The sequence below is a fragment of the Episyrphus balteatus genome, chromosome 1, assembly GCF_945859705.1.
Source record: "Episyrphus balteatus chromosome 1, idEpiBalt1.1, whole genome shotgun sequence".
Taxonomy (NCBI): Eukaryota; Metazoa; Arthropoda; class Insecta; order Diptera; family Syrphidae; genus Episyrphus; species Episyrphus balteatus.
The window spans coordinates 102294908-102321325 of NC_079134.1; the positions used below are offsets into that span (position 1 = coordinate 102294908).

The 26418-nt window shown below is 31.4% G+C and overlaps 2 protein-coding genes across 3 annotated transcripts; one reads left to right on the forward strand and one right to left on the reverse strand.

Annotated features, from left to right (window-relative positions):
- The first annotated feature begins 1897 nt into the window (after window positions 1–1897).
- Window positions 1898–2870, forward strand: LOC129907861 (succinate dehydrogenase assembly factor 2-A, mitochondrial). Of its 2 annotated transcripts, none has more exons than XM_055984282.1 (3): window positions 1898–2149; window positions 2203–2393; window positions 2454–2870. In XM_055984282.1, the coding sequence occupies exons 1-3, from the start codon at window positions 2147–2149 to the stop codon at window positions 2722–2724; spliced, it is 465 nt and encodes a 154-aa protein (XP_055840257.1). In that variant the 5' UTR covers window positions 1898–2146; the 3' UTR covers window positions 2725–2870. The 2 variants fall into 2 exon arrangements, with proteins under 2 accessions (XP_055840257.1, XP_055840256.1); XM_055984281.1 differs by having other exon boundaries at window positions 1898–2100.
- LOC129907850 (DNA mismatch repair protein Mlh1) lies at window positions 2868–24972 on the reverse strand. The gene is made up of 5 exons (XM_055984264.1): window positions 24746–24972; window positions 24420–24683; window positions 24076–24361; window positions 11898–12625; window positions 2868–3614 (listed from the first exon to the last, which is right to left on the reverse strand). Exons 1-5 carry the CDS (start codon window positions 24862–24864, stop codon window positions 3068–3070), a joined length of 1944 nt encoding a protein of 647 aa, XP_055840239.1. The 5' UTR covers window positions 24865–24972; the 3' UTR covers window positions 2868–3067.
- Between the last annotated feature and the right edge of the window lie 1446 nt (window positions 24973–26418).

Here is a 26418-nt window from a genome sequence, read left to right on the forward strand (position 1 = left end):
TAATCTTCTTCTGTAGCCTGACACCACCTACAAACAAAATTCAACAGAGAAAATTTGTGGAATTACATCAATTACTCCAGCTCCATTCAGACTTAAATAAGGATACAATAAAGTGATACCGTATTGGATTAACCCTGAATTGATCAACACCTAAAAACATACCTAAGAATTTTTCTTACTATTTCTGGGGTGCTCGCCGCCCATGGGTTCTAGCTGTAAGGGCCTTAAGGCAATAAAATTGTTTTATTTTAATGAAAAACAATGAAATAAATGAAAATAATGAAAATAAGTCCTTATTTCAATCTGAATGTTTAAAAAATAATTGAAGAATGGTTAATATTTCATAAATTAATTTATCAACAAGTCCAGCCACGTAAAAATTGAAAATAAAGAGGTTTTTTTTTAGAAAAAAGTAGTTTTGGTTTTGTGTTAATTTCTCGAAAATGACAAGATATTTTTGAATCTATTTTTCTGTTTTTGTTTAAAAATAAATAAGAGCATCGAATTTTTAAAACTAAATTAGTACTTAATTACATAAAATTTTGAAAAAAAAATTCAAAAAAAGGTATGAATTGCTTAGCGTGCTTCTGTGATTTTATAATTAATAATATATCATTTCTGTTTTCCAAGGAGGTCAATAATGAGATGCTAGCTCCAAATTTTTTCCGGCACCTTAACCTAAGCCACCCACAACATTAAAGACTAAACAGCTACAATGTTCTTCAACGATGCCGCGATGCCACTTTTAATTTTGTGCAAAAAAAAAATTAAATAAAAAAATAAATTGTGTTCTGTTTTGTTTGCAAATGCTTCCAAATCTCAAACGCCATTTTATTTCCATTCTGTTTTCAGCTTCATGCTCCGTTTACTTGGAGTGGTGAATTTCCCCCTCACCAATGCATATGCAATCGGCTCCGCGGTGATTTTAACTTGCATACTAATTTGAGCCGGAATGGAGCCCGTTTCGAGGCCGAGCTCGGACACTCTTCGGAGCCGATTCGGACCCAGGTCAGACACGTTTGCTTGAACGAGTTCAGTTTGGTATTTCATACAAGTAGGCGTACCGTACTCGTACCGCTACCGCATACCTTTCCGGTGTTGTCTTTCCTTTAAAAGCCAAAATTCTTTTAAACCATTTGCCTAATTACATTAAACACCAGACGCTCACCAGTACCACCATGCAACGTTGAAACTCCTGGTAAAGTGTTAAATTTGGTAAACGAACTGTCAACCCAATACAAAATTTTGATACATTTACCGCTTTACCACGTAGGGAGAAATAGTGGTGAAAATACCGATACATATGCAATCGGCTCCGCGGTGATTATAATTTCCAAACTAATTTGAGCCGCCGTGGGACCCGTTTCGTAGTCGAGGTCGGACTCACGTCGGAGCCGATTCGGACTCGTTTGCTTGAAGGGAAAGCTGATTTTTCCTAAATTTGTCTATGTGCCTGGCTACACAGTGATTTTTCAATCGATTGAAAAATCACATGCGGTGGCTACACACTGTTGTGCTCAATCACGTTTCTCTTTTACATTTTCTAGGAACAAACGTCAAAAAGAGGAACAATTTAGCAATGGAACTGTACTACCCTCAGAAAATTCAATTCCCTTCGTGAGCATCTTCCCCCTTCACTCCTCATCCCTCTTGCCGACAAACTCACTGCTTAGGTGCCTGGCCACACAGTGTTGTGCCCAATCACGTTCCAATTCACATTTTGTAGGAACAAATGTCAAAAAGAGGAAAATCCTCACCCCTCTTGCCTACAACCTGACTGGATAGGCGATTGAAAAATCACTGTGTAGCCAGGCACTAGGCGATTGAAAAATCACCGTGTAGCCAGGCACTATGGTTCGAGATCTTGGTAGCAATTTATCTATGTACATATCGGCAAAAGAAAAACAAAAAAGTAGTCAACTCTCAACTGAACTAACAAGAACAAAATTGCCAGTGAAGATCGCGCTTTATTATGGTTTTTAACTAATTCAAAAACGTTGTTTACAAATTCAGAGATCCGTTGTAAAGTGATATATATTGCATTGTTAAATTTTCAAAAAAGTACTTAAAAGTTCAACCATGTTTCGCATAATATTCGAGGTAAACAACAGCAAAATTGTAACTTTTACAATTTGAATTTCATCAGATGGTGTTATATTATATAACAATAATTTATATTTTACTCATGAAATTTATTTATAGTCAATGCCTTTAATGCGTCCTTTAACTAGTCTAAAAGGCGTTCGCCTCTATTCGAGTAACATCACAGACAAACCACCAATTAAAAACCTCGCCGATATACCTATTATAGATTTTGAAGACAATCCAGATCATTTGCCTATTCCAGAATATCCAGTCAAGCTCAATGAACCATTAGAGCAACAGAAACAAAGGTAAACGCATTTTTTCTTATGTCTAACACCGAAATGCATCTAATTGATTTTGTATTTAAGGCTTCTCTATCAATCACGTAAACGTGGTATGCTAGAAAATGATTTGCTATTGAGTACATTTGCATCGAAATATCTGAAGGATATGACAAAAGAACAAACTAAATTATACGATAATCTTATAAACGGAGTAACTAACGATTGGGACATCTATTACTGGGCAACAAAAACTAAGCCCACTCCAACCGAGTATGACAATGAAATTATGGACAAACTAAAGATTCACGTTATGAATGAACAGAAAGAGAAGAGGTTGCGTCAACCTAATTTATAATTTATTTAAATTATTTTATTGAACAATAAACAAAAATGTAATCAAAACAGTTTTTTATAAGACATAGCCTACAATAAAAAACAGTTTTAGTTACATATCTACATGGAAAGTCATTTAAATAAATTATTCAATAATCAGAAATGTAATTTACAACAATTTTCATTTATTTTGTTGGCTTTTACTTCTTGGAAGTCGTTTATGTTTTTGATTTAAATAATCCCACTTTGTTGTTTTTATTTATTAATTGTTCGTAACAGGTGTTTCGATACAGCTGTATCGAATAAAAACAACAAATTGGGATTATTAAAATCAAAAAATGATTTGTTCTAATACACCAACGTTTCTAACATCTTTCAAATACTTTGAAAAGGATCTGAAGATTTGTCAGTTCATACATGTTTAATGTTACTTGGGTACTAGGTAGTAATTCTTTTTTTAATGCCGGGCTTACAGAATGTTCAATCATCCATTTGTGTTTCTTTGATGTGGCATCAGCTCTAGAAAAACTCGAATAGAATAGCGCTGTTTCACGGCAAAAACTTTCAAAGCAGTCCTCTTCAGTATTCCAATTAACTTTTGTAGCCAATCTAAGTAGGTACATTGGCAAGAAAGTTATATTCGGTTCGTGATTATTCAGAAGTGATGGAAGACTTTCAAGTAAACCAGCTTCAGAAATTTTTACAGAAAAATATTCTTTCAATAATGCCGATTTCTCCATGAGCAGTTTGGTAGCCCTCCTGGCAGCGTCCTCTTTTGAGCCATCTGCCTTACTCCAATCAATTGATTCAAATGCTATAACCATAAGGTCCTTAAGAGAAATACCAGGTTCGAACCTGATTTCTTTGAAGTTCTGGAACTTGAATACAAGACGTTGATAAAATAATTCCTCACTAAAAGTAGAAATAAAATATGATACATATAAATAAAATTGTTGGGCATTTAGTTATGCATAATAAGCAGTAATCAAAGGTCGTTAAAATTGAGGTTTTAGTGAAGTGATTGTTAGGGTGGACCAGAAAATCCTACATTTTTTTTTGTTCTTATATGTTATTCCTCTGAGAAATTCTACTATCGCGGGTGCAATATTTATACTCATTCGAAGTTTATTTACAAACAAATGCAAACATATTTTAAATTAAATAAATTAATCGTCACTAGGAAGGGTTCAAAGTGCGATCGCGGGTGCTACAAAATCGGCCCTTCCTTTTTTTGATATTAGTAAAAACAAAAAACAAAAAAATCGGTTAATTTTCAAACATAATGTATTTGATTTTTTACCTACATATGGAGGTTTCACAGCTGAAACGGACCAAGTAAAAAAAAAAGTCCAAATCTAGTGCCAAACTCTGCGAAATCTCTACTTACGTCTTTTATCAGTTTGATCCAAAAGTGTTTCGTTTCAAAATGTCGTTTTTTCGAAAAAAATATTCACCATAAGATTCAATGGAAACGTACTTAATTTAACTCGTTATATCTCCGAATTCACTTTTTGTGACTTGGTTAACTTCAGCTCTTAGCCCTCCATATATCAAATGACGTTGAATCAATAATCTTAAAACATAAAAAATAAATATGAAAACAAAAATATACAAAGAGGCATTTACATCCGAAGCATTTAATTTAATCTCATTTTCGTTTTTTTTTTTAATTAAAAACAGTTATTTTACTTGTAATTGTTACAAAAAAGTAACAAAAATATTGTAATTTAGAAATTATGGGGAAGATCGTCTATAGGGGAATGGCCTATTACTCAATTTTTATCAAATTTTTAAAGTGATTTGTTAAGGTCGCACGTATCGATTTTATCAAAAATAACTGTTTAATTTTTTTTTAACAAAAAATGTACAAATCTGTATGTATGTTTTTTTCAAACTTTTTTAAAAGAAAGTAGGCAAATGTGTTGGGATTTGGATTTGAAGAAATACTATACATTAAGTAGGCATACTCGGTCCTAGCAAGGTATCCGTCGCATATAAGGGTATTTACCTTCAAAAACTGCTCATGAAAATTTTTTTCGCTTCAATAATTTTCACGATAAAAAGACGATACAAGCTAGACGGGCACTAACGACAGAGATTATTTTTTGTTTTCACTTTTTGACATCTTCCACTTTAACATAATACCAAAAATGTTACCGGTTGACACCGAATGATATCACAAAAGGTCCATTAAAAAGGCAGATATAGAAAAAAAAACTGTCTTACAATAAATTAAAGATTCAAATACAATAAATATATTTTTTAAATAAAGTAAACACCTGCAGCTGAAACTTCCATAACAACAACACAAAACAACTGAACCACATTAAAAGATTAGAATTAATGACTTTCAACTGATACTGTGGCTTAGTGCATGCATAAAAACAAATATTCTCTCCGATGAAATGCCATTTGCATGCGATGAAGTACTACTTCTAATGGTTGTATTTGTTTTTGTTGCGGAACACATATTTGCGTGTAATTTTTAATGGTATGGAAATAATTAATAATACAAATATGTAAATAAATGTAGGTAAGTAATAAAGAAATACATTTTAGTAAAGTTAAGTTGTGTTATTTATTATGAATTTTTATGTTTAGACAAAACGAAAAAACAAAACTATACAAAAAGATCACCAAAAATTGTGGCTAAGTTTTGGGAAGATCTGGAAAATCAGTTAAATTGAATTGGACCACGATAAAGGGATGTTAGTGAATAGAAAAAAAGGTGTTCGTGACCATACATAAGTCTAACATAAAATAAAACTGTTGATAAACAAAAATGAAATTGCGGGCAGCTGACGGTCTTACAAGAAAAAGTCTTTCACAAATAAATTTTCTTTAAATTTAAAAAATCCTTCTTTTTTCTTGGTGTTTTTATATAAAAATATCGGAAGATATACCAACTTATCGATATATTCTTTACATCTCTATTAAAATCTTGAATCTGACGCATGTCAAATGATTGCGATACGTTTCTTCGCGTCGTCACATTTGTCTAGTATTTTTTCCTTGAAAGATACCTCGAATGAAATTTGAACCTCCGAAGAAGTATCCTCCGAAGAAATACCTCGCTAGGGCAAACTAACAAATTTTACAATTAAGAATAGTACTTATACTAAAAAAAAAAATTTATTTTACAGCGATTAAATTCAAGTTAATGTGGAGCGGAAAAAAAGTTAACTTTGAAAAGAAAGTATGGAATCTCTCCTTTTTAACGCATATCTCCCATATAACGTTTACGAGGTATTGCAATTTTTTTGAAAACGGCTCTAACGATTTTGATTAAATTTGGTGTACGTAATAGTCTTATTGATTCTTACAAAACTGCGAAGAACGGAAATATGGCGTTGCCATTTTTTGCAAAAATTCACCATATTTTTAAGGTTCGTATATGTACAGTAATTTCTTATCATTTTGAAGTATAAAATGTGTAAAAAAGTATAGTTATTTAATGTCGTTTTCTTTCACTCTATTAAGGAGTACTCTAAATTTTTACTCCTTTTTCTGGAGTGAAAGAACATAACGAGAGTAGTTTTTTTTTAATGTAATTGTGTGTGTGACAACGCAAAAATGGATAATTTCCTTGAAAAAAATAGTGATAACAGGGTTAGGGAAAACATTTTATGAATTGAAAAGAAAAATTAATATTTAACATATGAAGCATAATACACGAAGACGGAAGGCGCAGAAATCATCTTCCAATTTCCTTTTGATTTTCGTTTCGGTGCGTCACGCGCTTCTACACGTATTATTTTTTTGTTTTTTTGAAGACGCAAATTTGACAGTTTTTTTCTTTGGTTTTATTTTGTTCTTGTTTTCGTATGATGACTTCTACAGGAAGACGTAGACGCACGAGATGCACATAAGAGCAAGAAAGAGAGAAAGATCGATTTCTCCTTTGCTCTTATGTGCATCTTGTGCGTCTACATCTTCGTGTAGAAGCAGACTATGTATTTTAATTCCAGAAAAACACCAAAATATACAAAAAAAAAAACAACTCCCGTGTGGGGTCTATGTGCAACGAAAACTTTTGAATAAATTAAAAACGTTACTATAAACGCAAATAATACACAACCGACGAAATAAAATAAAGCAGAACAGCAAAAAAAAAAGAACAAGATCAAAGAGAAACGTCAAAAAGAGTCACAAAATTTTTCGGTGACTCACGGTAGAAAATCTTCCTTCCCTTTTTTTCGAACTTTATTTCTCCTTTGCTCTTATGTGCGTCCCGCGCTTTGCGTCTTCGTGTAGAAGCTTATTTTTAATTATGCTTCTGATCGGTTTTTTCACCCTAATTGACACACACCCTTAGTTTGATTTTATAATTGTAAAATAAAAATATCCCATCAATGCAGAACAAAATGGGATTTTTGTGTTATATGGCACAGGATTTTTTTTTTATTGATGAAGAACACTGGCGGAATTCTTTTTTTATTCGGTTTTCAAATTCATTTTGCAAAAAGTGAAGAATTAATGAAAAAATGGAAGAAATATATCTGGCGGAATATAATACAGTAGAAAATATATTCATAATGGTTGTTTTCTGTTAATAACAAAAGAGTTTGAAAGAAAAACTTTTCGCATTCTTCAATTTTCAAACAAAATTTTAAAATGTCAAACTTCAAATTCATAAGTGTGTGTGCAAGTGCGTGTGCAAATCGGTGTAAATCTGACTAAAAATGTGGAGTAAATCCGGGGTACTCCGTAGTACTAAAATTACTCCGGAGTAATTTTTTTTTTACACTTTTGTGGCGTCAAAGAACACAAAACCTTCAAAAGTGCAAAAATAAGTACTAAAAGGGTACTCTCATTGGAGTGAAAGAAAACGACATAAGATAACGTAGTTTATTTTTAAAATTTAAAGTCCTTATTTTTTAATCTCTTTTTCCTAGAAATAAGCTCTTACTGAGCTATAACTATTGAAAAATTGGCTATAAGTCTAATGGTGCAAAATTCCGCAAAATTCAGCAAAAGTCATTTACACAGCAAAGCCACAGGAAGATTTTTTAATCACCCTATTACGTATGTTACTCCAGTCAAAGCGTCGGAAAAAAGGGCCTCACCTTGCGATGAGAGGCACTGTCTGTTTTTATTTCATGGATCGATGGGGGTATATTTAAAAGGCTTAAACCCAATTTCTCACCACCTGATCATTCTTTTTAGCGGAGTTATTCACAAAAATGCATTTTTTGGGATATTTTACTTCTAAGCTAATATCTTTGCTCCAGATTATCGTAGACCAAAAAATAAACATACATTCTCTTCCTTATAATATTTTCTATCGTTGTATGTAATTTCATTGTATTTGAGTGAGTAAATATAAAATGGCAGCCATTTAAAGTCAAATTCCTGTTGTTAAAAAACACATTTTTGTCATTATTTCGAAAAAAGCTTATATCATGATTGACATTTTTCTAACCTATTTTGTAGCCCTGTTCATCTTCTGCGTTTTACAAAAAAAATGAGCTCTTTATCACCAAAGATGGCTCGTGTGGGTCGTAGAGAGCTAAATTTTTTTTTTAATTGTAGATAATTTAAAGGACTACAATAATATTTTATTTTCTTAGCCAATACTCGCACCGTTTGCAAAATAATAAGGCAAGAGTTTGCTAAACAAAAAAACGACTTTGACTTAATATTACTTATTTTTTATTTGTTTCAACAAAAATATTGTGCACTAAATTGATAGAAAATGTTGTAACGAACAATTCATTGCTTTATTTTTTTCCGTAGGACATTCTGAAGTCGAGTTATTCCCAAAAAACGATATTTTTGGGTGTTTTCGCACCGGTTTTGCATGCGTTCATTTATCAATAGCTCGGCCATCTTTGGTGATAAAGAGCTCATTTTTTTTGTAAAACGCAGAAGATGAACAGGGCTACAAAATAGGTTAGAAAAATGTCAATCATGATATAAGCTTTTTTCGAAATAATGACAAAAATGTGTTTTTTAACAACAGGAATTTGACTTTAAATGGCTGCCATTTTATATTTACTCACTCAAATACAATGAAATTACATACAACGATAGAAAATATTATAAGGAAGAGAATGTATGTTTATTTTTTGGTCTACGATAATCTGGAGCAAAGATATTAGCTTAGAAGTAAAATATCCCAAAAAATGCATTTTTGTGAATAACTCCGCTAAAAAGAATGATCAGGTGGTGAGAAATTGGGTTTAAGCCTTTTAAATATACCCCCATCGATCCATGAAATAAAAACAGACAGTGCCTCTCATCGCAAGGTCAAATGACGCTTTGACTGGAGTATGTATGTCGTTTTTAATAAAACGACTCGCTCTGGAAATTTAAGGTTTAAGTAACTGGCTGAATACAATGGTGTAGCTGTGGCTGTAGCTTGTAGTATTGTCAAAATATTGTGGAGGGAAACCCTGCAAAAGTAGGCTGCAGCTGAGGTAAAAGTTTAGAATTCTTCAACTTGCGCTACAAGCTACAGCCACACAAAACCAATTATTCAGGGGGTAAAGCAATTATCATGTCATAGGAAAGAGGGGCGAAAAACGAAGGGAACTGCAAAGATAAATTGCTAATTTAACACAAATTGGCGCATTAAGAGCAAGAAAAGCTTTAAGAGACAAGATTCTTTAAGGATACGATTAAAACAACTTTTAAGACTGCTTTATAGGTATGGCTGCTTATTTATTTGCTGGTAAGTAGCGATTATCACATTTTAAATTTAAACATATTATATTAAAGCAGTAAAGTGCCATTCATATGGAGATGCGACTTACGTCTGCGAATTGCTAATGGTCGCTGAATTTGACATTTCATTCATATGAGTACGTCGCAGAGAGCTGTGAACTGTAATACGAAAATTGATGCTAAATTAAAAGTGAGGTTAAATTCAAGCAAATTATTTGTTAGTAGCATTGTGGAATGCGTTTTGTATTTGTGGACTGCAAGTTCACATTTCACAGCTCCTAGGTCGCAGTTGTTGGTCGCATAGAAAATATTAAAATGCGTGTTTTTTGTAAATTTAACATTTTATAGTTAAATATGTAAATATGATCACTTATTCACCTTGTTAAACAATTAAAATAAGAAAAAGTTGATATTTGTTTTCGAAAAAGCTTTAAACGAATTATTCGCAGACGCAGGTCGTAGCTCATATGAATGGCACTTAAGAAAGAAGCGACAAATCAGCTACTGGTGCAAGCTAGGTGTGACTTAAGAGATGATTTTTTTAGCTCCCAATTAAATTTCTTTTTAAAAGTGAATAAATGTGAACCTTCCTTCTGAACACATCCGTTGGAATTTCCTTGAATTCTGAATATCTCAAAAATATCCCACTAGATGGAAAGTATACAGCGCCACCTTTTGGAAAGAAATTTTTAGACTCAAAAGACGAGAAATTTCCCAGTAACTCTGGAACTTGGAAATAGGGGTATAAATAGACAGCGCGGACGCGGACCGGACAAAGTTTAATTTTGAAAGTGACAGATTACAGTATAAGAGATGCGTTCTTTTTCTAACAATAGTTAACTATTGTTAACTATCGTTAACTTTTGTCGTTCCTAAACTACAAAATAGTTACGATTTGTAACTATTTGACAGATGAACATCGTTCCTAAACTCGTTTTCAAGTGTCAAATAGTTACAAATCGTAACTATTTCCAACTCACCTCCATGATATGAGTTGAAGACTCATGAGATTGTTGATGTGTCAAAGTGGATGTTTTGTTTACAAAACCAACTTAAGGATTTTTTTCTTTTGGAAATTAGCGGAATAAAATGAAAATAAAAACAGAAGTTTGCAATTTTATGATGCAAGAGAATTTATTTTGACTAAAAAAACATTACTTTCGTTATAATTGAACCATTTATTTGCAAAACATGATAAGTCAACTTTTTTTCAAAATTCGTTTTTTTGACTAAATTTGTACTCCAGAGATAACCACGTCTGTCTTTAAAATATGAAGTATTTACTACATCTATATCCGATTTTACAGCTACGCGAAATATTTTTTTAGTATCAAAAATAGAATAAGTCCCGGACTTATCATCTTTTGAAAATAAACAACAGCTTCTTTTTGTGTAAATGGTATATTAGATTAATGGCTGAAAATCTTAAGTTTAAAGCTGCTTTAAAGTTAAATAATTAGTCCGGACATTGTATTTTATTCTCAAATACAATTGTTTATAGAATGGGGCTAAAAGCAAAATTGCATATCCATTTAAAAACTAATTTCACATCCGTTTATTTTCAAAGTATGATAAGTCCAAAAGCGTTTTTATTTTTTATCTTTTGAGCTATCGCTCCAAAAATTAAAAACGAAACGGTATTTTGTAGCTAGGCAAGAGTTCTACAGAATATATTTTTTATACATTTTTCCACGCATATCAAAAGAAAATAGAACGTTTTTTTCTTCTCCTGAAAAATTTAAAATCATGGACTTATCATGTTTTGCAAATAAATGATTCAATTATGAAAATAAAAATATTTTCATAACAATTTTTTTTTGGTTTCTGACAGTTTAACAATATCTAACAATAAATCGTTCCTAAATGATTTGTAAAAAACCCAACAATTTCTAACAATGACACATCAACAATATTTTTTGACATAACAACGATAGTTGACTATTGTTAGAAAAAGAACGCACCTAAGGTGAAATAAAGTGTCAGATACTGTTTGTAGTGAATAAAGTTTTATCCCAAAAATGATAAAATAATTCACAAATTAACAAAACTAGCTTATGGGTTGTTTTATTTTTATTTTTTTCTTCAGAAATTATAGTTTGGTTTGACATTTTGCTTTTGTCAATATTGTAGTGAAAATCTGTGTTAATCCGTCTTATCCCCGTTAAAAAGTAGCGATTTTTGTCATTGGAATTCAATTAAAGGAAAAAGAATCAACTGCAAGTCGAGCACATATCGAATTTTTGGTTGTTTGGAATTAAACATTAAAAAAGAAATTCGAAAAATTTTCGACTGCAGGTCGACTACAGATCGCATTTTTGGTTGTTTGGAAATCGACATAAGGTTTTATCCAATACTTTAACAAAACTTTATAGGTAGCAAATGAAATATGCAATTTAGTTTTTTTTTAAGTTCTATATGAAAAGGTGCTTTCTCTGTAATAACTTAAGACTCCAGTATATAATGAATATGGTTTTAAAATATAAGTACGAAAATGGTCCAATGTGCTAATGCTAAATACTTTTCACTTACCACAGCTTTGAAATATTGCAAAGATACATTCTAAAGCCATACTGATATAATGCGAATGTTTTATCTACCACTCCAACAAATACCATACTTCGGAACGTTTTTTTCAAATCTGTGCTGCACGCATCTTGAATTCGCTTCCTCATATTAAGTACACTTGTTAACTTGACTTCTTTCATATTCATATCGCTCTCATCTCGTAAACAGACATCCATTTTCAAAGATTGCGAATTGATGAGGAATTTTTCTAGCTTTTGATCTTTTGAATCAGTTCTTACAAAACTATCTGCTCTTATTGCTTCGTTTTGAGTTACATTTTTAACCTCCAACTTTTCATTGCTCGGAGCACCAGGAAGTTTCATTTGTTGATACACTTTTTTCGTAGTTTTGCTACTTAGCAAAGTCTCTTCTAATGCTCCCTTAATCTTTTCAACAATATCTTCTTCGTTCAAAAAATGAACTTCATGTTTCGTTGGATGAATATTTACGTCAACATTTGTCGGTTCGAGCTCAAGACTCATATACACAAAAGGGTGGGCGCCTTTTGGAAGAAATGAACTATATGCCGAATCGATTGCAAGCTTTAAGGCACTGGAATCAACCAAACGGTTATTGATAAAAAGCAAAAATGTTAGTTTTTTGGCCGAATATGAAACTTTTGTTATTAATGCTTTCATAGCAAATCTGTGCAGGTCGTCTTTAAGTTCTACATCCAGTAGTTCTTTAAAGATCTGAAAAAATTAAATATTTGTATTTGAATTGATACTTAAATTATGAAATACATATATAGAATTTATACGAAGATCTAAACATCAATACAGAGTTGCTGATGAATGTTGATACATTAAGACAGTCTAATAACACAACAAAACGTGTTCGATATAAAAACGCAAGTTTTTTCACCTTATCCGCTTTTAAGTCACCCTTTGTCAAAATAAAAACCCCCTAGTAAGAACAGATTTTTATACCAAAGCCAATTTTCGATTTTTATTTTTGTATTCTAGACCGAGAGCCCACAGCAAATTTAGGGAGTGGAGGTATAACCAAAATGTGAGTATGCAGTTTTATAGCCTTATCTGTTTTAATAACGAATTCAAAAGTCTGGCAGCTTTAAATCGCGGCTTTATTTGGTTTCCGAGGGGTCAAATATCGGAAGTTTTCAAATTAATGTGAGTTTGCTAAATTAAAACAAAATTCTGAATATAAGGACTGATGCTCTGTCATTTCCTCTAAGCCTGAAGACATCAATCTTGACGGTGCGATGAATAGAACTCAAAATATAAGCTCTTTAAACGGCTATGTTTAATTATTTGTTTGTTATGTATTTTGAATTATGAACTCTCCAAAAAATAGAGCCCTTATGGTTAGTTTAAAATGTTTATATATCTTGGGTTCTATTGATCGCGTCATCAGGATTGATGTTTTCAGGAAAAATTGTAATTTAGAAACAAATTTGACCGCCCTAACGCCTTAGTTTTTTAATATAATAGCTTTAGACAACTCTTTTATGAGCTTGTTCAAATTGGGTAAGGACTTCCGAACTTATGGCGCTTTGAAATTCCTATTTTTACGATATTTTTTCATTTTTATGGACAATTTGATAAATTATTATTTTTGCCAAATATAAGTAAAACTGAAGTTGACACAACCAGTAAAAGTCATAAACTCGCTGAAGATTAAAAAATCTGTCGGTCAAGTTGGCTTGGAATATTTATCATTGTCCTCGCCACACAGTAGCGCATTTGGTGCTTTATGGCGTCAAAAATCATTTGCACGGCATTTTTTAACGAAAAGTAATGAAATTTAGGACACTGAAGCGTATTATTCCAACTTTTATTTTTTCAAAATTGTGGTTCCAGAATAAGACAGAATAAAAGTTGCCAGAATTTTCTTTTTCAAAACTGTACATAAGCTACAAATTTAAGTAAATAAATTTAAAAAAGCTGTTCGGTCTTGGATTTATGTAGAACTGTTCATATACAATGAAAAAAAAAAAAAAATTACTACCAAAGTAGGAAAACACACTTTAAGACTTTTTTATGCTATTTCTTGGATTTGTTGTTTAAATTTGCACTTTTATTTCTCCCCTATATGTTTTCATTAAAAAATAGTTGGCAACAATATAACGCCAGTAAAAACAATTTTTTATGAACATAAATAGGGAAGAAGGTTAAAAAAAGTGCAAACTTAGATTTGAAATTCGAAAAAGAGGTTTTTGACCCACCCTAATAAACATGTCAAAAGTATAGGTTTATTTTACTTTTAACGTTGAATTATATCACCGCAAAAATATTTTTTTTGCAAAACTTTTAATGGAAATGTTAAAGAAGGAAAAAGGCATACCAACATGTTCCTTTGAGAATTTGAATTATTTTATTTTGTTTTTATGAGGTGAATACGGTATTGTAAAGATCCCAGAATAATTGTTTTTCATCCCTAGTTTACTCCGAATTGTTCGTTTGCTTAGGAGCCGATTATAGAAATCAGGAATTTTTTTTCCATTCCATTTCCATTTCAGGGAAATGGATTAGGAAAAAACTTTGAAAGTCAAATGCAGATCCACGTGAAAAGCAGCACAAACACAATTTAAAATTTTGTTCTCCATACAACTTAAGGCCCAACTATAATAGGCATGAGCTCGCTTGGGCTTATGTCAAAATCGAAGAAACTGCTTCGTTTTTGAAAACATGAGGAGTAGCCATATTGAACAATGAACATATGCGCGCATAGCTTTCTGTCACAATTTACATTTTTATTTTCCACAATTTGTGTAAAAAAAAACACAGAATTACACAAAAATATTTCTAAAATAGTTTTTCTTTGTCGAATAATAACATAACAAAATATCTGCTTTAAAATTTTCCCTGATTCATTTTCCTGATCGCTATAACCGATTCCTAATGCAAATTCATTTTTCGAGCCAGGTGATTGACATTTAAATCGAAAAGAAACAAATCGTTTCTCTGTTGTTGCCTTTTATTCCTGTTCCACCGCAAACGATTTTTCGTGTGATTATTTCAATAAGAGGGTAGGTAGATTTTGTGTTTTGGCAACTGACATAAGACCTCCTGATTGTTATCAATTTTGAAATGTTTGTTTTTTCTTGATGCATTTTCCTGATCGCTATAATTGGCTTTATAAAGAAACGTTCAAACGTTCTGTTAATAACTTTATTTCAATAGTTAAACAAACAAAATTGTAAAAATGTAGTTTTTGAAGATATTTTTTGAAAAGAATACAAATCCTTTTTAAATAATACGACTCAATCATTTTTCTTGCAACATGCTACTTATAAAAATGTATAGCGAAATATTTCAAAGGACTTAGTAAAATGCTAAAGCAATTTTAGAAATTTACTAAGTTAAAAATCAGACTTAGTAACTCACTAAAATGGCTTTGGCATTTTACTAAATCGTTTAAAATTTAGAGATGTTGGCGCAAAATTTTAAACAAGCTATTGTTAATTTGTGTAATATTTAGTAATTTGCTACCTAAACGAAAATTTTAATACCTTTGCATTGTTTTACTAACTAGTAAATTACTAACGCCAAAATTATCAATTTTGAAAGAAAAATGAAAAGAAAATAAAACAAGGAAATCTCCCAACGTGGGCCAGCATGATGTGGTGGCCGAGTGGTTAAGGCGATGAATTGCTTATTGCTCATTCAATGTGCTCGGCGCACGAGGTTCGACGTTTTCGAGTCCTGTTATCGCCGAATATTTTTTTTGTATGTATTTCAAAACGAAAAATTGAAAAAAAACACAGTTAGGTCTGTTTAAGACTGGGTTCCCTTTTTCTGCGAAGTCAGATCTCATGTAAAAGCATTTGTATGTATTAGTGAATATTTTTTGCTCTCTCGCCATCGAATTCTCTGGTTTTTTCCTCTCAGGATGTTGGTTTTCAATTTTTCATTCATTGTCTCTTTATGAGATCGCCATCGCACTCACGCGTGCGGGGTGACATGCAAATGGATGTAGGTATACCTACATAGATCTTTATATGGATATGGTGTTTGTGGACGAAAATTGGTTTGAAATTCTATATTTTCATGAAAGATTTCTGAAGTGTTTACCTATTTATTTTTGAAATGAAAAAGAAACTTGTTTTCATGTTGCTGTTGTGGATGGCAATTGAGTTTTCTGTGTATCAGAGAAATTTTTTGCATTATAATAATAACACGGTTTTACAAAAATGAGGTTTTAAAATATACGCGGGCGGAGACCTATCACGTTTTGTAGAGCTAGTCGCAATGATTACGAAACGGTATTTTAAAAGTCCCTAACACCCCCAAAATCCGGAGTAAGGGGCAAAAAACGGTTTTTTTGACCTTCACCCATTGAAAAAAATCTAGCTTCGTCAAATTTTTAACCATTTTCGATTTTTTTACATTTTTTTCTTTGGGAGGGGGTCTATCTCCCCCCGCTTAGGTGGGAGGGGCAGTTATCTAAAAAAAAATTATGAAAACAAAAAAAATTATTAAAAAACAACGGCAACACTTACAGTAATAAATTAAAATTAAATGTACAATTTAGCCTTTCGGAAATGGTATCATTTATCACTGTAAGTGTTGCCATTGTTTTTTAATAATTTTTTTTTGTTTTCATAATTTTTTTTAGAAAACTGCCCCTCCCATCTAAACGGGGGGAGATAGACCCTCCTCCCAAAGAAAAAATTTTTTCTATTAAACTCCTCTACAAAAACCCGTTATCAAATCCTGGCGCCCAAGTTATCATACTACGTGCCGAAACAACATTTTTGTTCTATACCTAAAAGTTCGAATTTCTGTATCTGGGTTGAAATCGAAAAACTTTTTTTTCCTAGCCAATTTTAAACTGATTTTCATAAAAAATACCTCGTTTGATTTAGAAATAAATATTATTTTAGAATATATTTTTAAAACAGCATGTTGTTATGAAAATATATACTTTAATTTGATGTCGAAGTCGGGTAAATGACGAAAAAAATGGAATTTTTGAACTTTGACGGCTTATAAATTCAAGGTGGTTTAACCGAGCAGGTAGAGGATATGTTATGTGGGTGCTTTGATATAATATACTTGACAGTATGCTTTGTGTAGTGTGCATAAAAATTTGAGTAGATGCGCAGAAGGATTGATTTTCAGGTTCTTGCTCACTTTTGAGTTGTTCTTCGTTGAGAAATTTTTTGTCTAGCACTCGCGCGTGCTGGCTGACATGAAAATGTATTTACATATAATATATAGAATGTTTAGGTTCTTATGTGTATGTTGTTTGAGGATGGACTCGAGATAAATCTTGTATGACAATATGATCATGGAGAATGCCGCAAAAAGTTTCTCCTGAGCTTCTTTTTTGAAACTTAGGCCGCATTCGGATTAGACTAAATATTTAGCCGAGAATAAATTTTGATAGTTTCTTCTTCATTCAAAAACAAAGAAGACACTGAATTGAAAATCCATTGCAAAACTATTTCTATAAATACCATCAAGTGCATTCTAACCACAAATACACTTAGGTATATAACCCTTATACCTAAAATATTATATATAAAATGGAAAAAATTCTGTGGTAACCTACAAAAAAAAAAACCGAATCCACAACATATAAACAAAAACAATGAAAAACAAAAGGACATACATATTTAGACTATAATAACCCACGCACGCGCGAGTGTAGTATAATAAACAATACAACCCAGAAATCAACCTAAATATGGAAATCAATCATTGTGTACATGTCAAATGTCAATACACATTTTTACACACAAACAAGTGCATACTTACAAATGTACCCACATATCTAATCCTTTACCTATATCCCCGCACGACCCTTCAAGCAAACAAGTCCAACCAAATTAGTATGGAAATTATAATCACCGCGGAGCCGATTTTATATGTATTGGTTTTTTCACCACGATTTCTCCTTCGGCTTTGTGTTCATACACAAAAAGTTGCAAGTGTGTGAGTGCAACCCCGTTCTTCTCGTTCTGAGGTCGGACAGTCTTTTCTGAACTCAGTTTTCTTGCTTCGGGTAGCGACCCAAGAATGTCATCTCGCACGCGCGAGCACGAAATGAATTGTTAGGAAAAACCCAAGAGTCAACAAGAACAAAACAACAACTTCATAATTTCATGAATGATTTGTGCCTGCCTGAGTGAGAAAATAGGAAACAAAAAAAAAAGTATTATGTAAATACAAAAAAAAAAAACAAAATATAACGAGAAAATTAGAGCGCAAGAGCAAGTTTTTTTTCAATAAATAGAAAAGAACAGAAAGAAAGAGTTCATCAGCGCCAGCTTCCGCAGTGGCATTCTTTTGAACTAGGTTTGTATGTGTGCGTGATTAATGAAATTTTCAAAATAAAAAAAGCTAAAATAGACACTTTTTCAACAAATTAAAATAAAAATTACTGTGATCAAATATATATATATATATTTTTTGAAACTGATTTGAAATATAATGAAAAAAAATAATAAAAATAAATTGTGGATGCTTTGACTGCCCCTTCCTCAAAAAAAGAATGCAAATATTGGTTTATTAAAATCAAATTTTTAGTGGGTAAATAAAAAAAATATTTTTTTTTGGCAAACTGGCTGCATAAAAAACTTTATTAACTTCTCATTAAAAAATACAAAAATATTTTAAAAAATAATCACGCTTTGCCCCACGACTAAAATGCTAAAAAGTGCATTTTGACACTTTTCCTTCAAATTAACCGTTCAAACTAGCTTCAAATTAAATTTTAGTAATTATTTAGGTTAACACATTTGATCATTATAAAACAAAAACAAAAAAAAATAAAAAGTTTATAAACAACGGTGCCCCAACCAAAATTCTGATTCAATATAAATTTGAAGGAAAAAAAATCAATTTCCACTCTTATAAAAATCGCCAAAGAAATGTTTCTAAAATTTCATTTAAATTTTAGAAACATTTCTTTGGCGATACGTGCATACGTTTACTGCCTTTTCAAAAAAGTACGTTTCATAAGATTATCTTATAAACTGCAAAAGTTATACAAAAATTAGTCAACCATCTTCCATTAAAATTAAATTAAAATGCTATGGAAACCCCCCCTTAATGAAGAAAAACTAGAGCAGAGCAGATCAGAACAGCACAAATGCGTATCAAAAAAAAAAGATCAGAAAAGTACGACTTCGTTTTTATTAGGGTTGACAGTTGCCTATCCCTTTCGAAATTTAAAACTAAAAAATATTGTTTTTTATGATTTTTTATTCAAATAAATTATTATTTATTAGAATATCTGTTCACATTTTTAATTTTTCCTCAATATTTAAAATATTCTAAGTAAATTTCCATTATTTTGAATTCATTTAATTATATTTTTGTCAGAATAAAACAAATCAGCCGTAGCTTGACACTTCTCACTAGTCTGCTCTACCTCAAAAGTGGGAGCAGAAATACTTAAACTAAACTGTTCTGGACAACTCTAAGAATAAGAAGTACAGGAATGGGTGTATATCACTTTTATAGTGTAGGATAGCGTGGAAAAAAAAACTGTCAAAAATAAATCCAACGCTGTCATTCGAGCCATTCTGGTGGGTGATAGAATTAAAACCAAAGTGTAATTCAAATTCAAAAATCATTTAAAATCATTCTTTAACACAATTGCAAAAACTTTTATAGAATTAAATAGTGAGAAAATAAGCCTTAGTTAATAAAAAAAATAAAACAATAAAAACAATAATGTATTGCTGTGTAAAATTGTGCAAAAGATATTTTTATAACCATTCAGATACCCTTTCCTTTCACATGTGAATACACTTTATTTACAACATAAAGTGAATTTATTCATAAAAATAGATAATCGTAGAATAATTTAGAATTGTTTTCTGGTAGAATTAAGTCATAAAAATAATAAAAATTTGTTAAAATAAAAGAGTCCTTTTTTCTTGGATTTTTTCAATCCACAGCTGTCAAATTGAAATTCTCACAAACAAAAGTGTATTTATTTTTGTTTGGTGATGGTAAAGCGCTGCAACCGCCGGGAGCACAGTGGGAAAGAAGTGGAAAAAACTCATTGGTGTGAAAGCTGGATTTTTTTTTATATGTTGGAAGTTTTTCTTACAGTAATTCTGTTGTAGAATCAGGATGTGAAAGCATTTCTTCCAAAAAAAATTTCTAGGTTAAGAAATTTGTATTCAAAGTTGAAAAATTATGAAATCTACTCGTATTTATTTTTTAAATGGTATAAAATCAGTTAAATTTTCACTTTTCAAAAAATAATTTTTTGTAAATATATTAAAAATAAACAGTTTAACAATATAAGTTACAAGTTTAGCGGAAAAAAATTTTTTTCGATTTTTCATTTTAAGAATACTTATAATTTTCCGGAATTTTGAGTTCAAAAATTGTTTTAACTACTTCCTCTGTTTGCCTCTGTGGGCAAACATATCATATGATAGTGTTGAATCTCAGTAACATTTGGCACCAAAAATCTCATCCTAATTCGTCCTAAGAAACTTTTTAGAGCAATTTGAAGCTAAGCAAATGTGAAAAACGTATTTTCTAAAAAAGGAGATTATAATAAAAAATGAAAATGGATTTTTTTTAAAATCATGTTTTAATATGTATTTTGATCCGATGAATTCAAATCTGACGTTAGTTTGAAAATACCTACATATTAAAAAAAAAAATCGAAAAATACATACAAAATGCACGGTTTTCAACGTTTTGTGCAATTTATTTAAAATTTTCTGGGGTTTACGAATATTAGATTCACAGCCGTTTGCTGGATCGAAACTTAAGCATTTATGTTCCAAAAAAATCTTATGTGGCAGTTTACGCAGAGGAAAAAGTAGAGAATAGGAGCTTATGTTCAACTTAAATTATTTAAGTTTCGTTTCAGCAAATGGCCCTCAGAGCAGAAAAAACTAAAATAAAGATATGACTTAAATTAAAACCTACAAATGTTTCTTAAATTTCTTCCTAAGTCTTAAACATTTAAGCTTGCAAGAAAATCTTATTTTCTGAAAATTTATGAGAAAGAGAGGGGTTAGTAAATTATACTCATTTCTGAGTACAATTCAGTCTAATTTTTCATATTTATTTTTCTCTCTATTATATCTCAAACCCAAACCGTTAGAATTTTGATTGAATGATTTTTCTTTGTTTAACAAGATTTTTTAAGTTGATGCAAATTAACAACTGTTATCTTTCTAGTCAATGGTGATGATTATTCAAAGTTTGGATTGAATTCAGCGTGAATATTGGTTTATAAAAATGTCTGTTTTATTTTCAATTCAATAAAAAAGAGAATACCTTTTATTTTTTTTATTTTTAGATATTCCAACAAGCAACAAATTAACAAATAAATTTCAAAATAAATTTGAATAATTTTCAACACTATTGTGTCTACCTTTTTTAAAGTTGGATTTATAATTAGTGTTCAAACCTATTTTCTCTTTTTGTTGGCGTGGCAGTGGGCGGTATTTTCTGGAGTTGGTTCCCCTTGCTTTTAACAATCTTGCCTGAAAAATTCATTAAAATCGGTTCAGTGGTTAAGGTTTAACTGAGTTTTTTCCAGTTCCCCATACAACGTGAATAACGGTTTCTATTAAAACTATTTTCCTTCTTTCAAGACCTGTTTAAATCTTTTCGATATCTTTTTTATTTCCCGAGATCTCTTAAAATGTAGTAAGTGGGTTCGGCTTCATATATCATAAAGGAGACAGTGACGGTATAATTTATATGGTAGATATACCATGCCAAACAACTCAAGATATCTCAGGCAGTAAAAAAAGATGTTTTGAACTCGAATCTGAAGTCATAATCTTTTCGATATCTTTTTTTACTGCCTGAGATATCTTGAGTTGTTTGGCATGGTATATCTACCATATAAAGTATATTTTGGTTACTGCAAGTCAGGTTGTCTTCGTTAAATTTCATACAAAAGTACTAGTTTTCGACTTTTTTCAACTTAAATAGCCATTTTTCACTTTAGTGGGCGGGGCAGTGGGCGGAAATTACTGGTGTTGATTTATCTTTTTATTTTTTATTATTCCTGAAAATTTTATCAAAAACGGTCCAGTTGTTTAGATTTTACGGAGTTTTTTCTACTCTCCCATACAAGGTTCCCCACTCTGGGGCGCCCTTATGTTTGTTTTTTTTTTCTCGCTAGCGCAAGTTTAATGTGATATAAATTGTTTTTTAGATCAAAAAATTAAGCTTTTTTTAAGTTTTCGATCCAGAAATATGTTTGAAAATTTTCACTTAAGTACTTTTACACTTTTAAGCCAATGTAGTTAATGCTTAAATGCCAATCTTTTATTTTTTTCTCATTAAAAAAAAAACATAAATAACGTGTTTCATAAAAAATATAATTTTTCACGTAGATAAAATGTTGCGCCTTGCGAACAACCATCTTACTGCACTCCGTCAATGGTTCAATGCAAATGTGTTTGTCAGTGCTGGCAAAAATGCCGCACTGGTTTCTTCAAACACCCATTCCTGTACTTCTTATTCTTATGTCGTTTTCCAAAATTCAAAAAGTGTCACTCCTAGCTATATAATCACTCCTAAAAGGAGTGATTTCAAATTCCAAAATTGAAAAAGGAGTAAATTTTTGGAGTTAATTCTTCACTCCCAAAATTTTGAAGGAGTGACGGAGTGATTACCAATACTTCTACATTTGACATCATGGACTACTTGTAAAATTCTTGTGTGGTTGTTTTAATTTTTTTTGTGAAGAAAATTATATTTATTTATAAAAGAAACAAAAAAGTATTGTAAAAAATCAATAAAAGTGAATTTAATGTCGTTTTCTTTCACTCTATTAAGGAGTACTCTAAATTTTTACTCCTTTTTCTGGAGTGATAGAACATAATGAGAGTAAATTTTTTTTTGTAATTGTGTGTGTGACAAGAAAAAAATAATGATAACAGGCATAGGGAAAAAATGTTATGAATTGAAAAAAAAATTAATATTAATAAAATATGAAGCATAATAAGCGTTCGTTGATAAGTCTGCTTCTACACGAAGACGCAAGGCGCAGAAATTATGTTCGAATTTCCTTTTGATTTTCGTTTCGATGCGTCGTGCGCTTCTTTGCTCTTATGGGCGTCCTTTGCGTCTTCGTGTAGAAGCGGACCTAGTTTTAATGTTGGTATATTTACATTTTACTTCTGATCTGTTTTTTTCTGCCTAATTGACACACAACCATAGTTTGATTATTGTAAAATAAAAATATCCCATCAACGCAGAAAAAATTGGGATTTTTTTTATATGGGACAGGATTTTTTTTATTGATGAAGAACACTGGCTGAACAATTTTTTTATTCGGTTTTCAATTTCATTTTGGAAAAAAGTGAAGAATTAACGAACAAAATGGAAGAAATATATCTGGCGGAATATAATACAATAGAAAATATATTCATAATGGTTGTTTTTGTTAATAACAAAAGAGTTTGAAAGAAAAACTTTTCGCATTTTTCACTTTTCAAACAAAATTTTAACTTCAAATTCATAAGAGTGTGTGCAAATCGGTGTGAATCTGACTAAAAATGTGGAGTAAATCCGGGGTACTCCGTAGTACTAATATTACTCCGGAGTAATTTTTTTTTAAACTTTTGTGGCGTCAAAGAACACAAAGCCTTCAAAAGTGCAAAAATAAGTACTAAAAGGGTACTCAAATTGGAGTGAAAAAAAACGACATAAAAGATTGTCTTATTATTTTACTTATTATTTAGTATTACAAACACATGCAAAGTAAACGTGAAATCACTTCACTTGTCAAATTCGTCGTGAAAAAATTCCAAAATTGCACAAAAAATTGCACTCCCAGAATTTTGAAAACGACATTAGGGACAACTTCATGAAACACAAAGTGACAGATTGTAGAACAGTTTGGGGCAAGGTTTTTCTTCATGGAACATACAAGCTTGTAGGTACTTTTCGGATCTTTACTGTTCTTTTCTGTACGGATCAGATTCATTAATTCTCTCAAATAAAAATGAAATAATTTTTTTTTCGGGGGAAATGACAGATTTCATACGAATTTAGCAAGTTACTAAAAGTTAAAGCAGCCATTTTCTGATTTTAACTTTAGTAAAATGTTAAGAGATAGTAAGTTGTTAAATTCTTTTTTTTTTACATAGTTATTTACTAAAATGGCTTTAACGTATTACTAAGTCGTTTAAAATTTTGCGCCTATATCTTTATAGATCTCTAAAAATTATTATTACCTGCATTCCATACAAATTCTTGATGTTATCCTTTTGAGTACTATTCGGCATTGTACGAATAAAAGGGCTTTGTCCTTGTTTTTTCAGTGTGAAACCAACTTTTGAGTTTTGTACTGCGTACTTCATAACCACATCGACGATCTTTTGAAATTCCTCATTGGGAGATTTGAGAGCTTGCTTTCTTTGAGGCATATTGTAAAACAAATCTTCAATGGTGATAATTGTCCCTTGGATTCCAGCACATGGAGTTAGTGGTGCTGCAAGTTCTCCATCTACATAGGAGGCCCTACACATGACAGTATATCTACGAATAAGAATATTGGTAATACATAAAAAATACAAACTTATAAGCATTTTTTTCGGTTTTGGTTTTTGTTTGAATAGTCAAATGGGCCACATGACTTATGCTGGCAAGAGCTTCGCCACGAAAACCGAAAGTTGCTATGTGTGACAAGTCTTCAAAGTCGACTAATTTAGATGTGGTGAATCTTTTGCACACAATTTCCATGTCTTCTTTGCGAATGCCGGTACCATTGTCGAGAATTTGAAGAAGTTTTAAACCTCCATTTTTTACAGTTATTTGTATTAAAGATGATTTTGCGTCGAGGCTATTATTTTAAAATTAAGAAACAGGAATTCATTTATTGGTACATTTCAGTAAGTTATTTACCAGTTCTCGATAAGTTCTTTTACACTGTTAGATGGTCTTTGTATAATTTCACCGGCGGCTATTCGATTAACGACAGCTTCTTCTAATTTTTTAATAATACCAGGATTATAACACTCCATGGTGACCAATGAAAGAGAAAACTTTTTTATTGAATGATCATAACAGTACTCATGAAACTGAAATTTGTTGCAGAAATTTTGTTTGTATATTCAGAATGAATTGTTTATATTTAGACCATAGACAAATAATTACCAAGACTAATCATTACCCTTCAAGCAAGAAAACGGAGTCCAGAAAAGAGAGTCCGACCTCCGACCGAGAAAAGCCGGGTTGCACTCACACACTTGCAACTTTTTGTGTATGAACACAAAGTCTAAGAGAATCGTGGTGAAAACTGAGAAAAGGAAAAAAAAAGTAGACAGACATAGCCAACAAGAGCAAAAGCGTCATTTTGTTATTTTTTGTTGAAGTGTTTGGTCGCATCGTGTCTCGTGTCGTTGTTTGGATAATGTTAGTTTATTAATTATAAACAATTTTATTAAATTACATATAAACAATATGGAAAACAAAAAAGGTATGTTTTATATATCGCTCAAAGTGTTTGGGTTAAAATGTTGTTTCTTCTTGTGTTGTAGATGTAATCTCTTATGATGAAGAAAAATCTAGAAGGTGAAAAATGCGATTGGGTATCTAAAAAAACACCAACAACAGCAGCAGCATCAAATGAAATAAAATGAAAAAAAATGTATTGTATTTTATATTGTATTTATTGTGAAAATTTCGTTTGCCAAAATAAAATAAAAAATAAAACAGTTTCAGTGAAAAAAAAATAAATCTTGTTCTTTTTTTGGTCGCAAATGCGAAATGTCATCCCTTTCTTATTCCTCTTTCTGGTAGGTTTTCGCTGCTCCGGCTCAGGTCCGCTTTCGGCTCCGTTTTCTCGGAATGGAGATTTTCACCACACCAATACATATGCAATCGACTTCGCGGTGATTATAATTTCCATACTAATTTGAGCCGCCTTCGGACCAGTTTCTGATCCGAAGTCGGACTCAGCTCCGCCTCAGGCGGAGCGGATTCGGACCGAGGTCGGACCTGTTTGCTTGAAGGGTAGTTTGGTTTTTGAAAAGAATTTTAGTGAAAAAAAAATAAATTGTGTTCTTTTTGTTCTTGCAAATGGCTTCAGGTCCCTTCAAGCAAGAAAATTGAGTTCAACAAAGAAACTCCGACCTCAGACCGCGAAAATCGGGCTTGCACTCACACACTTGCAACTTTTTGTGTATGAACACAAAGTCGAACGAGAATCGTGGTGAAAAATGAGAAAAGGAAAAGAAAGACAAGGCCAACAAGAGCCAAGCGTCATTTTATTATTTTTTGTTGAAGTGTTTGGTCGCGTCGTGTCTCGTGTCGTTGTTTGTATAATGTTAGTTTATTAATTATAAACAATTTAAATTATAAACAATATGGAAAACAAAAAAGGTATGTTTTACATATCGCTCAAAGTGTTTGGGTTAAAATGTTGTTTCTTCTTGTGTTGTAGATGTAATCTCTAATGATGTAGAAAAATCTAGAAGGTGAAACATGCGATTGCGTATCTAAAAAAACACCAACAACAGCAGCAGCATCAAATGAAATAAAATGAAAAAAAATGTATTGTATTTTATATTGTATTT

Bases quoted from the DNA above. Each gene is read 5' to 3' on its own strand.
- LOC129907861 (XM_055984281.1), top strand. From the start codon at position 2,080: ATGTTTCGCATAATATTCGAG. The intron at 2,101-2,202 runs GTAAACAACAGC...ATTTATTTATAG, and splicing joins TGTTTCGCATAATATTCGAG to TCAATGCCTTTAATGCGTCC. The intron at 2,394-2,453 runs GTAAACGCATTT...TTTGTATTTAAG, and splicing joins TTAGAGCAACAGAAACAAAG to GCTTCTCTATCAATCACGTA.
- LOC129907850 (XM_055984264.1), bottom strand. From the start codon at position 24,864: ATGGAGTGTTATAATCCTGGTATTATTAAAAAATTAGAAGAAGCTGTC. The intron at 24,362-24,419 runs GTTTGTATTTTT...TGTCATGTGTAG, and splicing joins ACCGAAAAAAATGCTTATAA to GGCCTCCTATGTAGATGGAG. The intron at 3,615-11,897 runs GTAAGTGAAAAG...TTCTACTTTTAG, and splicing joins TGCAATATTTCAAAGCTGTG to TGAGGAATTATTTTATCAAC.